Source organism: Aquarana catesbeiana, linkage group LG04 (genome assembly GCF_042186555.1).
Source record: "Aquarana catesbeiana isolate 2022-GZ linkage group LG04, ASM4218655v1, whole genome shotgun sequence".
Classification (NCBI taxonomy): Eukaryota; Metazoa; Chordata; class Amphibia; order Anura; family Ranidae; genus Aquarana; species Aquarana catesbeiana.
In genome coordinates this window covers 140,730,501-140,747,172 of record NC_133327.1, presented here as the reverse complement: position 1 = coordinate 140,747,172, position 16,672 = coordinate 140,730,501, and the positions used below count along the sequence as shown (strand labels likewise).

The 16,672-nt window shown below is 42.2% G+C and overlaps 1 protein-coding gene across 1 annotated transcript in view; it reads right to left on the bottom strand.

The window, feature by feature from the left end:
* Positions 1-16,672, bottom strand: part of AMMECR1L (AMMECR1 like) — a 78,891-nt gene that overhangs the window by 15,329 nt on the left and 46,890 nt on the right. Inside the window, exon 2 of the mRNA XM_073625796.1 lies at positions 5,869-6,198. Within this exon, the coding sequence (XP_073481897.1) occupies positions 5,869-6,185 (317 nt within the window). The 5' untranslated portion in view covers positions 6,186-6,198. The remainder of the gene's footprint in view (positions 1-5,868; positions 6,199-16,672) is intronic.

The window sequence follows — 16,672 nt, the reverse complement described above, 5'->3', positions numbered from 1 at the left end:
TATAAGTATGCACAGCATATGCAATATATACATAGAAACGCATTTCAAACTTTAACACATATTGATAATCTTATTTGCATTAAAACATTATACATTTAATTTAAAGGAAATATTTTGACTAAAAAGACAAACACTATAATTATAAAAAAATCTCAGATGTTGCTAGCCCCAATATGGGAGCTTTATGTATAAGGTATGTATGTAGAAATTTTCTTTCCTGCTTAGATGATTGGCTCATTTAGATGTTTGCACCGCGTTACAGGTCAAATAACAGGTATCCACTGCAGCAAACTAAATCTAAAGCTCATGCACACCTAATGGGGTGTATAAATTGTATATTTTCTGGTTATGACATTGAGATTGCTCTTCTACTTATAATGTAGACAGTCCTTTCCATTCAGCAAAAAAGGAGTTAAAAAATAATCTACATTGTTCACCTGGAGGAAAGCTGAAATCCAATCAGATACTCTAAAAATAGTAACTAATGCTACTATGTTTCATTCAGAGTGATACATAGTGGTGAGTGAGTGCATGACTGCCCATATATTGCCCAGTAAACAGACTGGGGGTGGGTTCTGGACCAAGCTGCACAGTTTCCATGCACTGGAGTACAAGGCTCTTAGCTCTGCTGTCTAACAAGTGTGACTGGATTACAAAATTGGCTAAACAGAATTACAAAGCTTTTGGCAGATAAGACAGTTCACATATAATAACTTCAACTATGTATGTAGCTGCTTGCCTGTAAAGCAGCTTTACAGCGGTATTAAACCCAAAATGCATTATACTGCAGCTTAGCAATCATTAGGTGTGCTGGCTGCATCTGTTTTCTTTTCTTATGCCCCGTACATACGAGCGGATTTTCCGTCGGAAAAAACTTGGATGGTTTTTCCGACTGAATTCCGCTCAAGCTTGCCTTGCATACACACGGTCACACAAAAGTTCTCTGAACTTTCGACCGTCAAGAACGCGGTGACGTACAACACTACGAGCCAAGAAAATTAAGTTCATTGTTTTCGAGCATGCGTCAAATTGTTTCCGAGCATGCGTAGGAATTTTGCGTGTCGGAATTTGTACAGACGATCGCATTTTCGGATAGGAACTTTTTACGACCGAAAAATTGAGAACCTGCTTTCAATCTTTTGCTAGCGGGAATTCCGCCAGCAAAAGTCTGATGGAGCATACACATGGTCACATTTCCCAACCAAAAGCTCTCATCGGTCTTTTGCTGGCCGAATTTCCGATCGTGTGTACGCGGCATTAGGCTTTTGTCCCCTCTGTTTTCACCTGGTGATCTGGCCAGTAACATACCTCCTGTATTAGAGTGCCTCCACTCTGGTTGAATGAGAACAGGGAGCACCTTTTGGACAGCAGCATTGTCAGTATGGTGGGAGGGAAGTGTTAGGCCCCTTTCACACGATTGGACTGTTCAGGTCCGCCTGTCAGTTTTGACAGCGGACCTGAACGGGCGCTCCATGTTAGCCTATTGAGCGACGGATGTCAGCGGAGACATGTCCGCTGACATCCGACCCCGTCCGATCCGCTAAAAGCAGACGGATGGCCCTACGTCCAGATCCGTCACTGGCGGATCGGGTGAGATCTGACAAAAACTGACATGCTGTCCGTTTTCATCCGATCCCTCCATAGGCAGCAGCGGCACCTGACAAGCCCCTCCCCGCTCAGTGAGCAGAGATGGACCTGTCATCCGCTGGCTCAGCGGAGATCAACGGAGAGATTTCCCGCTGAGCCGTCGGACCGAGGCGGGCTCCGTGGAAACGGAGTCCGCCTCGTGTGAATGAGGCCTTAGATGTAATAGCAGATTTAAATTCACTAACAAACTGAAGCAAAACTCTAGCTAATACTTTATAAGCAGCTACAGCAAACAGTTTTTATTGGGGATAAAGGTTTTACATAAATATACAAAATCTTATCATTGCTAAGAAATAGTAGCTGTAATATAATTGAAGCGGAGCTCCAGTCCCCATAATCAATTTTTAAAAAAATGATCCACTGGGATTGTTAGAGCTTCTACTTTAAGATTTGCATAATGTTATTAATTTGTTCCTTCTCCTTTCTTTTATATCAATAAAATCTTACCTGATCTCGAAAGCAGGCAGGGTCCATTGAGGTTGTGGGCATCTGAAGCCAGCTTGTGTTTATTTCTGGGATTCGGTGCAGCTGGCTAACCAGCATTCATGTCCCGATCTAGTGCTCTCTGTAGTATTGAAACTGCACGGTGCAGTTTCTTCACTAGGTGATTCCCATGTACGCCTGGGATAGATGACGCCGGTATCCCAGGAGCCCATGGGAATTGCCTTATGACGACATCGCCTAGGTGGCCGGACCAAAAGCGCTGCACACACTTATCTAAATAGGGTATTTAGACATTAAAAAATATATATATATTATCCATTTAGAAGTGCACTGTGGATGGCCATGTGGATGAAAGTAAATTTATAAAATGGGTGGAACTCCGCTTTAACGTTTGCTTTTGGATTTAATACCACTTAAAGCCCACTCTCAGTGCAAAGTAAGTGACAAAATTGAGTTACAGCTGCAGGTCTTGGTTAAAGTAATTTCAGATATAAAAAAATATGTGATGAGTCCCCTCTGGTTTAGGGACAGTTTTAACCTAGTAGTAGTCTTTTAACTTGACTTGTTCTGTAATGTTGAAGAATCTTTTTTTTTTCTTAACAGTCAAAGGTGCTTTATTGGTATCATACAGGGTAGTAACAGTATGCAGATTGACATAAAACAAAGCAGAATGCTTTGACAATAGGCAAAGAAACAAGTAAAAATAGCATGACAAGCAGTATACATAGTGACTCATAATGTACAATTGAGGGGTGGCTATAAAATAAAAAGAAGGACAAAACAATCAAAAAGTGTTATTCCAGAGGAATCCATAGTAAATTGAGAGCCTCAGGTAGAGGTCCTAGGAGCCCATACTTTATCATATTTACACTGACAACCTCTATTTATGTATGTGATCCTATACAAGGGCAGGCTGCATCTATCAGTGCTTCCCAGGAGGAAAGGGCCGGGGGAGAGGACGAAATCCATTTCAGGAGAATCTCCTGTTGAAGAACCTTTAGATCTAAGAAGTGGCCTGGATAAACTACGAAACTTCTTCAACATTACAGAACATATATACTATATACAGTGCCTTGCAAAAGTATTCACCCCCCTTGACATTTTTCGTGTTTTGTTGCCTCACAACCTGGAATTAACATGGATTGTTTGAGGATTTGCATCATTTCATTTAATGAACATGCCCACAACTTCGAAGATTTTTTTTTTTTATTGTGAAGCAAGCAACAAATAGGAGAAAATAACAGAAAAAGTCAATGTGCATAACTATTCACCCACCTAAAGTCAATACTTTGTAGAGCCACTTTTGCAGCTATCACAGCTCCAAGTCGCTTTGGATAAGTCTTTATGAGCTTGCCACATCTTACCACTGGGATTTTTGCCCATTCCTCCTTGCAAAACTGCTCCAGCTCCTTCAAGTCGGATGGTTTGCACTTGTGAACAGCAATCTTTAAGTCTGACCACAGATTTTCTATTGGAATGAGGTCTGGGCTTTGACTAGGCCATTCCAACACATTTAAATGTCACTGTCCTGCTGGGAGGTGAACCTCTGTCCTAGCCTCAAATCACAAACAGAGTGGTACAGATTTTGCTCAAGAATATCCCTGTATTTAGCACCATCCATCTTTCCCTCAACTCCGACCAGTTTCCCAGTCCAGACTGCTGAAAAACATCCCCACAGCATGATGCTGCCACCACCATGTTTCACTGTGGGGATGGTGTTCTATGGGTGATGTGATGTGTTGGGTTTGCACCAGACATAGCATTTTCTTTGACGGCCAAAAAGTTCAATTTTAGTCTCATCAGATCAGAGCACCTTACTCTATACATTTTGGGAGTCTCCCACATGCCTTTTTGCAAACTCAAAATGTGCAGTTTTGTTTTTTGCTGAAAGTAATGGCTTTCTTCTGGCCACTCTGCCATAAAGCCCAACTCTATGGAGTGGACGGCTTATTGTTGTCCTATGTACAGATACTCCAGTCTCTGCAGTGGAACTCTGCAGCTCCTCCAGGGTTACCTTAGGTCTCTGTGCTGCCTCTCTGATTAAAGCCCTCCTTGCCCGGTCTGTGAGTTTTGGTGTGCGGCCGTATCTGGGTGTTGTGCCACGTTCTCTCCATTTGGTTATGATAGATTTGATGGTGCTCCTAGGGATCATTACAGATTTGGACATTTTTTAATAACCTAACCCTGACTTGTACTTCTTAACAACATTGTCCCTTACTTGTTTGGAGAGTTCCTTGGTCTTTATGGCAGTGTTTGGTTAGTGGTGCCTCTTGCTTAGGTGGTACAGCCTCTGGGGCCTTTCAAAAAGGTGTGTGTATATGTAATGACAGATCATGTGACACTTGGATTGCACACAGGTGGACATCATTTCACTAATTATGTGACTTCTGAAGGTAATTGGTTGTACCAGAGCTTTATATGGGCTTCATAAGAAATGGGGTGAATACTTACACACATGCCAATTATCAGTTTTTTATTTCTGAAAAATAGTTGTATGTATATCTTTCTAATTTTACTTCACCAATTTCTTGTGCTCTGATCCATCACATATAATTCAGATTAAAAAAAAACAATGAATTAAAGGCTGTAATGTAACAAAATAGGTAAAAAACCAAGGGGAGTGAATACTTTTGCAAAGCACTGTATACCACAACTTGGATAAACTTGAAAACAACTTGGAAAGCAGACAATATGTCTTTTTAGCTTCCACCATTAGTTTCACTCTAATGTCACCTTGTGTGATTATGCTGTTGCCAGACACTGGGAATAGTAGTGATGGTTCAGATACTGTGGTCAGGTTGCTTAGTGCTCACAGACATAAAGGCCCGTTTATACTTTGGTGGTGTAATACTACTGGGGTGGTAAAAATAGATGGATGAGAAAAAATTCTACCCCTTGTATTTAGCAGGCAGGACAGCCATAGAACCTATTTCAAGTGCATTAGGCTGACCATCGCAACTGCCCTGCAACAATGTGCAGGCCTTGAGGTGTTAAAACAGGGGTAAGAAAGAAAAATATCACCTCCTTAACGGTTCTATAAGGTAGCGATCATCTTACGCCTGTGTGCACCTCAAGATGGCTGCCATAAAACAAAATATAAACACTTTATAAAATTAAATCGTTTAATTCTTACTATTAAAATTCACTAAATTAAAAAAATACACTTAATTCCTTTTTCTGCAATATAACAAATCCACAAACAAAAAGCAGACACGTAAATATTGAGTCTCCTAGTTCAAAGACTACTGGGTTTGGTCTGAAGTTATTTTTGAAGTGGTTTTCCATTTTCAAAAAAACCCCAACATATGTTTTTGAGCTGGATCTACATAGGGCAAAAGAAACTGAGCAGCTATGAGGTTTATTTTCTCCATACTGGAGTCAGACATCTAGAGTTTCTGGATAGGAAGTCTCCTGCTAGTCAGCATCTCCAGCCAACGAGGACATTTATTTTCTTTCTAAAAGTGATCAACTATTTCCATTTCTACCTTTATGCTGCTCATACATTATACAATTTTCTTATTCAATTTCCTTTGTTACGTGGCCTCATATTATATGGTTTTGGTAAATCTAAAGGAAAATTGTATAATGCATGGCCAGCCTAACTCTTGAGTCGTGTCATTGGTGTGTGTTTACCTTTTCATCCAACCAGAAGCCAATTCTGTATTGTTCATATTGTCAACACATAGAAGTATACAGTATGGTAAACAAATAAAACAAGTGATGGCTACACTTTTTGTATTAGAAGTCACTGGTGATAGAAGCTATAGATAGACTTACTAGGGGTCATTAGTGAAACGTGGCAGACGAGGCTGTGGGAAGCCATGTAGGTGACAATACAGAACATCAAAGCAGTAGCAGCCCATTTCAGCTGACACCACCAACTGCTCCCTGCCGCTTGTGGTCCCGTTGGGACGGGAGAGTGGGGTGAGGGCACCTGGGCCCACCGTCTTGTCCTCAGGGGGCTGGCAGTTATGAGGAGCTGGGGGCTGCTGGGCACTGCCTGCTGGAGAAGGGCACAGTTTGGGTTTCTTCACTCCGCAGCAGCCTGAAGATGGCTTGTTCTCTGCAGTCGATACACAGCGTCTCTTCCCCATGCTGTGACACACCCTGTCCATAACACCAAGAGAATGCATCAACATACATACTGGAATCTATCAATAATGGGCTACACATAAAAGCACAGAAAAGAGACAATTTTCACCCTCAGCAAACAGATTTCCCCTTTATGGTTCTAGAGAAATGTGGAAATCTGGTGGCTGTGGGCAACAAGAACTGTTCTTCTATCAAACACTTATATACATGAAGCTCACAGTGAACAGTAATAGGAGGCATGGTACACGCCAATCCTTATCCCCACAAAAAGAAAACCAAATATTAATAATATTAAAATAGAACAAAAGGCATACCTTTTTTTATTTCATTTTTGTAATGGAATAAGGGAAGATTATAACCTCTGGCAGTTTTTTGCCATCTGTGTCCCATTGGGGAGATTTCCCTTCACTTCCTGTCCCATAGGCAAAACAGGAAGTGAGAGGAAATCCCTCCATAGTGAGGCTTCTTGATGGTAACAGCTGAACACACCTGCACAATTTGTGTCAATATGACAGCTTATAGTCTCTGTTGAAAGTTCATATGACAGGGTGACTAGCAATTGAGGGGCCAAGACAGAGCATTGTCACATAAGAGGAAGTGCCTTAACAAGGATCTTCATAACAAGATCATCGGTTATTGTATTAATTGCAGCTGCAGATTTGAAAACATTGAAAATGACTATTGATTTTCCATTAACACATAATGCTTTTATTGAATTTTAATTATTGAGCTTAGAACTACTTTAATGAGAATTATTTGTATTGTTTATCAAACATTGCAAGGAACAAACAGTGCAAAGTGAAGTAATCAATAGCAATCAATAAGAATTTATTTTACCGAAGTCTAATACATGATTTATGCTCATAAGCTGTCAAAAATGTCAAAAGCTGAATAACCAACCAGGACACTTGCACACAAAGGGGGTAACCCAAACAACCATATAGGACTTTGTAGTGGACTGAGGGGGCAACTGAACCCAAGACCCCACTGCACAAGACAGTTTTCTTTTGTCTATGGCAGAATAATCTGTATGAATATGCTCTCTGCCCATGTCTGGCATTTGTTGTAAAAGGCTTTCAGTATGCTGTAAGTAATTCAAGACTGTTCTCTCCAACCCACCCCACAAAAAACAATGTACAGTGTGTTACAAATTAAAGTGGTTGTAAACCCGACATGAAATATGAACCAAGCATATACCTCTATAGCATGGGTGCTCAACCTGTGGCAGTCCAGCTGTTGCAGAACTAGAAGTCCCATCATGCCTCTGCATTTGGGAGTCATGATTGTAACTGTCAGCCTTGCAATGCCTCCTGGGATTTGTAGTTCCCCAACAGCTGGAAGGCCACAGGTTTAGCAGCCATGCTCTATAGCAGAGATGTCCAACCTGCGGCCCTCCTGATGCTGCAGGACTACATCTCCCATACTGCCTTGCCAGCCTCTTAGCTGACTGAGTATTATGGGAGATGTAGTCCTGCAACATCTGGAGGGTCATAGGTTGGACACCTCTGCTCTATAGTGTGTACTTGTCTTAATTAAGAGTACTAAGTGTCATTTCTGTCTGTTAAGCATGAATCACTTCTCAGGGGAGGGAGCTCCAGCAGATTGACAGCCTCAGCTCTGTTCCTATGTGCTATGTGAAGGGGTGTGTCCCTTCCCTCCAATTAGCTATCAGAGCACTACTCACTGAGCTCTGCAGAGTGTAATTACTGCTCTCCGCCCACTTATTTTTTGAATGTTCAGATAAGCTTTACCAATTCTAAACTTTAAACAGGTGTAGAGAAGAGAGGGCTGCAGATAAACAGGTACAATTTATGCAGAAAGATTTGTTTCATCTTTGTGTATCACCTAAGGCCAGTCACTTTACCGGGTTTATGTAAGGGTTTACAACCACTTTAAAGTGGGAGTAAACTTCCATCACTAACATTTACCTATAGGTAAGCAGGCTTACCTATAGGTAGTGTAAATATCTCCTAAACGGGCACCGTATATATATAAAAGAAAATGTTGAACCAACTAGATAAAATAGAATTGAGGGCTTAACTAACAATGTAACGTCCAGCAGTGTCTAAAATATATACTTTGGATGAAGTTGATTTTAACATTGTAAAACGAATGATACTCACATTACTGGAAGTAGAAACTATAGGGGCACCTTCATCTAACAAATTGGCGAACCATGGTACAAACTGGGAAAATTCTAAATCCTTGCATCTAATGGGGGGCTACAGACTACATGCATGTTCTGTGAGAAGCTAAGGATCAGTATAACATAACACAGTAAACTTGTACACATTGGCAAGTGATATTCAATTATACTGTTTATGTACTGTAACTACAAAACTTAAAATGATTGCATTATAGGCACTAAATAAAATAATTCTGTAAAACATAGTGTATGTCCTGCTAATTATTGTTCCCTCTTTTTCACTAAATTAGAGCCTTTTGCCACACTGAATCTGGCTGGAGCAATGCCCAGATTGAGAATGCTCACTATATTTTCTACAGAAGCCAAAAATGTTACCATGAAACATTTTAACCAAATACATGAATATAATAAATGGGATATACTGTATCTGTAACGCTGGGTGGAATAACTGCTTTCTGTTAGTTTCTCAACCAGGACATTCTCTTACTATAACTAGAGACGGTTTTTAATATGACTGGCGTTCTTATAAATAAGAATGACTCTCTACCAGGGCAGTCTTTATCTATGATTGGCTCTCCATTAGAACTGCACGATTCTGGCTAAAATGAGAATCACGATTCTCGCTGCATTTTCGTTTTATTCATTGAAGTGTATTTTTTCCCAAAAAATTGCGTTTGAAAGACCGCTGGGCAAATGCAGTGTGGCATAAAATATTGCAGCAATTGCCATTTTATTCCCTAGGGTCTCTGCTAAAATATATATAATGTTTGGGGGATAAAAGTAATTTTCTAGCAAAAAATATTGATTTTAACTTAAGAAAGAAGTGTCAGAAAAAGATTTAGACTTTAAGTGGTTCTTTTTGCTCTTCCTGCATTTACACATTGTTGAAAACTTGGCAGAGTGCCTGGACTTTTTTTTTACAAACAAGTGTATCCCTTTGATTTAAGAAGGAAGGTTAGTTACAATGTTTCATATTCTAAACTTGGCAGACTGCCCAGATGTTTTGACAGCTGAGTGAGCAGATCTCTCCACTTGTCATATGAAATATTCTGCAAACTCAGCAATAAAGATCGTCAGAGGGGGTGAATCGAGATCGTGTTTTTTTAGCGATTAATTGTGCAGCTCTACTCTCCATCAGGCAGTCTATAAATAAGAGTGTGTCTCTATCAAAACAGTCTCTAAATGTGACTGGCTGTCTACCAGGACAATCCCTACATATATTTGTTCTCTACCAGAGCAGCTATCTGAAAATATAACTGTCTCTCCCAGGGAAGTCTCTAAAAATGTCTGGTTCTCTATCAGCGCAGCTTCTAAATATGACTGGCTCACACCAGGGCAGTCTCTAAATATGACTGCATCTCCACCAGGGTGGTTCTCAATATGACTTGCTCTCCATCAGGGCCGACTCTAAATATGAATTGCTCTCTACCAGGGCAGTCTTTAAATATGATTGGCTCCCCATAAGGCCATCTCTAAGTATGACTGGCTCTCTACTAGTGAAGTCTCCAAATATAACTGGCTCTCTACCAGGACAACCCCTAAATATAACTGGCTCTCTACAAGAGCAGGCCCTTAAATATGACTGGCTCTCTATCAGGGCCATCTCAAAATGTGACTGGCTTCCCACCAGGGTAACCTCTAAATTTGGCTGGTTCTCTACCAAAATCAGTCTCCAAATAGGAATGACTTACCAACAGGGTGATTTACAAGTATGACTGCCTCTCTAACAGGGCTTTCCCTAAATAATACAGTGGATAAAAAAAGTCGGCACACCCCTGTTAAAATGTCAGGTTTCTGTTTAAAAAAAATAAGACAAAGATAAATCATTTCAGAACTTTTTCCACTTTTAATGTGACCTATAAACTGTACAACTCAATTGAAAAACAAACTGAAATCTTTTAAAGGGGGGGGGGGGGTAAAACTAAAAAAAACAAAAATAATGTGGTTGCATAAGTGTGCACACCATCTTATAACTGGAGATGGAACTGTGTTCAGAATTAAGCATTCACATTTAAACTCATGTTAAATAGGAGTCAGTACACACCTGCCATCAATTAACATGCTTCTGATTAACCCCAAATAAAGTTCAGCTGTTCTAGTAGGTCTTTCCTGACATTTTCTTAGTCGCATCCTACAGCAAAAGCCATGGTCCACAGAGAACTTCCAAAGCATCAAAGGGGTCTCATTGTTAAAATGAATCAGTCAGGAGAAGGGTGCAAAAGAATTTCCAAGGCATTATATATACCATGGAACACAATGAAGACATTCATCATCAAGTGGAAAAAATAAGGCACAACAGTGACATTACCAAGAACTGGACGTCCCTCCAAAATTGATGAAAAGACGAGAAGAAAACTGCTCAGTGAGGCTGCCAAGAGGCCTACAGCAACATTAAAGGAGCTGCAGGAATCTGGTAAGTTCTGGCTTAGTGGTATATGTGACAACAATCTCCCGTATTCTTCATATGTTTGAGCTATGGGGTAGAGTGGCAAGCCTTTTCTTACGAAGAAAATCTTCCAAGCCCGGCTAAATTTTCCAAAAACACATCCAAAGTCTCCCAAAAGCATGTGGGAAAAGGTGTCATGATCTGATGAAACCAAGGTTGAACTTTTTGGCCATGATTCCAAAAGATGTTTGGCGCACAAACAACAATGCACATCACCAAAAGAACACCATACCCACAGTGAAGCATACCAGTGGCAGCATCATGCTTTGGGGCTGTTTTTCTTCAGCTGGACCGGGGACCTTAGTCAAGGTAGAGGGAATTATGAACAGTTCCAAATACCAGTCAATATTGGCACAAAACCTTCAGGCTTCTGCTAGAAAGCTGAACATGAAGAGGAACTTCATCTTTCAGCATGACAACGACCCAAAGCATACATCCAAATAAACAAAGAAATGGCTTCACCAGAAGATTCAAGTTTTGGAATGGGCCAGCCAGAGCCCAGACATGAATCCCATTGAAAATCTGTGAGGTGATCTGAAGAGGGCTGTGCACAGGAGATGCCCTCGCAATCTGACAGATTTGGAGTGTTTTTGCAAAGAAGAGTGGGCAAATATTGCCAAGTCAAGATGTGCCATGCTGACAGACTCATACCCAAAAAGACTGAGTGCTGTAATACAATCAAATGGTGGTAATACAAAGTATTAGTTTAAGGGTGTGCACACTTATGCAACTATATTATTTCATTTTATTTTTTTACTCCACCCCCCCACCAAAAATATTTCAGTTTGTTGTTCAACGAGTTGTACAGTTTATAGGTCACATTAAAGGTGGAAAAAGTTCTGAAATGATTTATCTTTGTCTCATTTTTTTACAACACAGAAACTTGACATTTTAACCACTTCAGCCCAGAACCATTTGGCTGCCCAAAGACCAGAGGACTTTTTGAGATTCAGCACTGTGTCGCTTTAACTGACAATTGCGAGGGCGTGCGATGTGGCTCCCAAACAAAATTGATGTACTTTTTTTTCCCACAAATATTTTTGATCACCTCTGCAGTTTTCATTTTTTGCGCTATAAACAAAAAAAGAGCAATATTTTTTACTTTTTGCTATAATAAATATCCCCCAAAAATATATAAAAAAAACTATGTTTTTCCTCAGTTTAGGCCAATATGTATTCTTCTACATATTTTTGGTAAAAAAAACCGCAATAAGCATATATTGATTGGTTTGCGCAAAAGTTATAGCATCTACAAAATAGGGGAGAGTTTTATGGCTTTTTTATTAATTTTATTTTTACTAGTAATGGCGGCGATCTTCTATTCTTATCGGGACTGCGACATTAGGGCGGATACGTCGGACAATTTTGACACATTTTTGGGACCACTGTCATTTTTACAGCGATCAGTGCTATAAAATTGCATTGATTACTGTAAAAATGTCACTGGCATTGAAGGGGTTAACCACTAGGGGGCAGTGAAGGGGTTAAGTGTGTCCTATTGTGTGTTCTAACTGAAGGGGGGATGGGACTGTGCAGGGGACATGACAGATTGCTGTTCATACTCTGTATGAACAGACAATCTGTCTGTTCGCCCCTCAGAGAACTGGAAACTGTGTTTACACACACAGATCCCAGTTCTCTGTGTGCCCCGAACAAAAGCGGTAGCCCGGTTCCGTGGGCGAGCAGGGAGCGCAAGCGCGCACCCCCTAGTGGCCTTCTATGGTACCGACGTACCATGATGGCGATTCGCGCAGCTGAGCTATGTTGCCGCAGTATAACTGCGGTGGCTGGTTGGCATGCGGTTAACAGAGGTATGTAGACTTTTTATATCCTCTACCTGGCTCCCGGTAGGGCAGTTTCTAAATAGGACTGGTTCTCAACTAGAGCAGCCTCTAAATATGACTGCCTCTCAACCAAAGCAGTATCGAAATATAACTATCTATCCACCAAGACAATGCCTAAATATAACTGGTTCTCTACCAGAGCAGTCTGAAAACATAACTGGCTCTCCAACACCAGGGAAGTCTCTCAATTTGGCTGGTTCTCTATCAGGGTAGCTTTTAAATATGACTGGTTCCACACCAGGGCAGTTTCTAAATATGATTGGATCTCCACCAGGGTGGTTCTAAATATGACTGACTTCACACCAGGGCAGTCTCCAAATATGACTGGCTCCATCAGGATAATTTCTAAGTATAACTGTCTCTCTACAACAGTAGACCCCTAAATATGACTGGCTCTTTACCAGGATAACCCCTAAATATAACTGGCTCCAGTGGCAGTTGGTGCTCAACATTTTTTTTGGGGGGGGGGGGGGGCGGCGGCAAACTTCCCCCCTCACTCGCACCACCGCTGCCACCACCCCGTGGGAGACGGACAGGAAGGCGGCCTTACCTAAGGAGTCAGATGACTAGGATCCGGGGTAGGGCTGCTTGCTCCAGCTTGCCAAGGGAAGAGCCGGGCCATCTCCTCCTGGCCAAAAAGGAAGTGGGTCCTGAGACTCGATTTGGATGGAAGCCCTAAGACTCTCTGGCCAATCAGGTCTCAGGACCAGCTTCCTGATTGGCCAGGAGGAGAATCAGGAAGACAATAGTGAATATTAATTCACTATGCACGTTCTGTGCCCCGAGCTCACCCTTTTTTTAAGCCAATTAGATCCTCAGGCTCTAATCATGTGCTTAAAAAAAACCCATTGGAATCCATGTGTCCAGCACCCTACATGGAGATTAGGGGCAGAGTGCATGGATTGGGGGGGGGGCAGTGCCCCTAATTGACGGACCGCCACTGGCTGTCTACAAGAGCAGGCCCCTTAATATGACTGGCTCTCTACCAGGGCCATTTTAAAATGTGACTGGCTTCCCACAAGGGTAGTCTCTAAATTTGACTAGTTCTCTACCAGGGCAGTCTCTAAATATGACTGGCTCACCAACAGGGTGGTTTCCAAATATGACTGTCTCTCTACTAAGGTGGCCTTTAACCACTTGCCGACCGCCTCACGCCGATGTACGTCGGCAGAATGGCACGGGCAGGCAGAATCACGTACCTGTACGTGATCTGCCTCCCTCGGGCGGGGGGTCCGATCGCACCCCCCCCCCAAGTGCCCGAGGCGGTCGGCTTGTGACTGGGAGCGATGAAAGGTGAGGGGGAGATCAACCATTCGTGGCCCCCCCCGCGATCGCTCCCAGCCAATCAGATTATTCCTCTGCTGCTGTATGCTAAACAGCAGCAAAGGAAATGATGTCATCTCTCCTCGGCTCGGTATTTTCTGTTCCGGCGCAGAGGAGAGAAGACTTCACTGTGAGTGCACAACACACACACACACAGTAGAACATGCCAGGCACACAATACACCCCCGATCCCCCCCCCGATCACCCCCCAATCAACACCCCCCCCCCCCCATCACACTGACACCAAGCAGTTTTTTTTTTTTTTCCTGATTACTGCATTGGTGTCAGTTTGTGACAGTTAGTGTGGTAGGGCAGTTAGTGTTAGGCCCCCTTTAGGTCTAGGATACCCCCCTAACCCCCCTTAATAAAGTATTAACCCCTTGATCACCCCCCTTCACCAGTGTCGCTAAGCGATCATTTTTTTGATTGCTGTATTAGTGTCACTGGTGACGCTAGTTAGGGAGATAAATATTTAGGTTTGCCGTCAGCGTTTTATAGCGTCAGGAACCCCCATATACTATCTAATAAATGTTTTAACCCCTTGATTGCCCCCTAGTTAACCCTTTCACCACTGATCACCGTATAACTGTTACGGGTGACGCTGGTTAGTTCGTTTATTTTTTATAGTGTCAGGGCACCCGCCGTTTATTACCGAATAAAGGTTTAGCCCCTGATCGCCCGGCGGTGATATGCGTCGCCCCAGGCAGTGTCAGATTAGCGCCAGTACCGCTAACACCCACGCACGCAGCATACGCCTCCCTTAGTGGTATAGTATCTGATCCGATCAGGTCTATACTAGCGTCCCCAGCAGTTTAGGGTTCCCAAAAACGCAGTGTTAGCGGGATCAGCCCAGATACTTGCTAGCACCTGCGTTTTGCCCCTCCACCCGGCCCAGCCCACCCAAGTGCAGTATCGATCGATCACTGTCACTTACAAAACACTAAACGCATAACTGCAGCATTCGCAGAGTCAGGACTGATCCCTGCGGTCGCTAACAGTTTTTTTTTTGGTAGCGTTTTGGTGAAGTGGCAAGCACCAGCGGCCTAGTACACCCCGGTCGTAGTCAAACCAGCGCTGCAGTAACACTTGGTGACGTGGCGAGTCCCATAAGTGCAGTTCAAGCTGGTGAGGTGGCAAGCACAAGTAGTGTCCCGCTGCCACCAAGAAGACAAACACAGGCCCGTCGTGCCCATAGTGCCCTTCCTGCTGCATTCGCCAATCCTAATTGGGAACCCACCACTTCTGCAGCACCCGTACTTCACCCATTCACATCCCCAACCAAATGCAGTCGGCTGCATGAGAGGCATTTTCTTTATGTCCTCCCGAGTACCCCTACCCAATGAACCCCCCCAAAAAAGATGTCGTGTCTGCAGCAAGCGCGGATATAGGAGTGACACCCACTATTATTGTCCCTCCTGTCCTGACAATCCTGGTCTTTGCATTGGTGAATATTTTGAACGCTACCATAATACATTTGACTATTAGCATTGCACAGACTAGACGCACTTTCACAGGGTCTCCCAAGATGCCATCGCATTTTGAGAGACCCGAACCTGGAACCGGTTACAGTTATAAAAGTTACAGTTACAAAAAAAAGTGTAAAAAAAAAAAAAAACACACAAAAAAAAAATATAAAATAAAAAAAATAGTTGTCGTTTCATTGTTCTCTCTCTCTATTGTTCTGCTCTTTTTTACTGTATTCTATTCTGCAATGTTTTATTGTTATTATGTTTTATCATGTTTGCTTTTCAGGTATGCAATTTTTTATACTTTACCGTTTACTGTGTTTTATTGTTAACTATTTTTTTGTCTTGAGGTACGCAATTCACGAATTTGAGTGGTTATACCAGAATGATGCCTGCAGGTTTAGGTATCATCTTGGTATCATTCTTTTCAGCCAGCGGTCAGCTTTCATGTAAAAGCAATCCTAACGGCTAATTAGCCTCTAGACTGCTTTTACAAGCAGTGGGAGGGAATGCCGCCCCCCCCCCTGTCTTCCGTGTTTTTCTCTGGCTCTCCTGTCTCAACAGGGAACCTGAGAATGCAGCCGGTGATTCGGCCAGCTGACCATAGAGCTGATCAGAGACCAGAGTGGCTCCAAACATCTCTATGGCCTAAGAAACCGGAAGCTACGAGCATTTCATGACTTAGATTTCGCCAGATGTAAACAGCGCCATTGGGAAATTGGGAAAGCATTTTATCAGACCGATCTTGGTGTGGTCAGATGCTTTGAGGGCAGAGGAGAGATCTAGGGTCTAATAGACCCCAATTTTTTCAAAAAAGAGTACCTGTCACTACCTATTGCTATCATAGGGGATTTTTACATTCCCTGAGATAACAATAAAAATGATTAAAAAAAAATGAAAGGAACAGTTTAAAAATAAGATAAAAAAGCAAAAAAATTATAAAGAAAAAAAATAAATAAAAATAAGCACTCCTGCCCCCCCCCTTCTCTCGCGCTAAGACGAACGCAAGCGTCGGTCTGGCGTCAAATGTAAACAGCAATTGCACCATGCATGTGAGGTATCACCACGAAGGTCAGATCGAGGGTAGTAATTTTAGCAGTAGACCTCCTCTGTAAATCTAAAGTGGTAACCTGTAAAGGCTTTTAAAGGCTTTTAAAAATGTATTTATTTTGTTGCCACTGCACGTTTGTGCGCAATTTTAAAGCATGTCATGTTTGGTATCCATGTACTCGGCCTAAGATCATCTTTTTTATTTCATCAAACA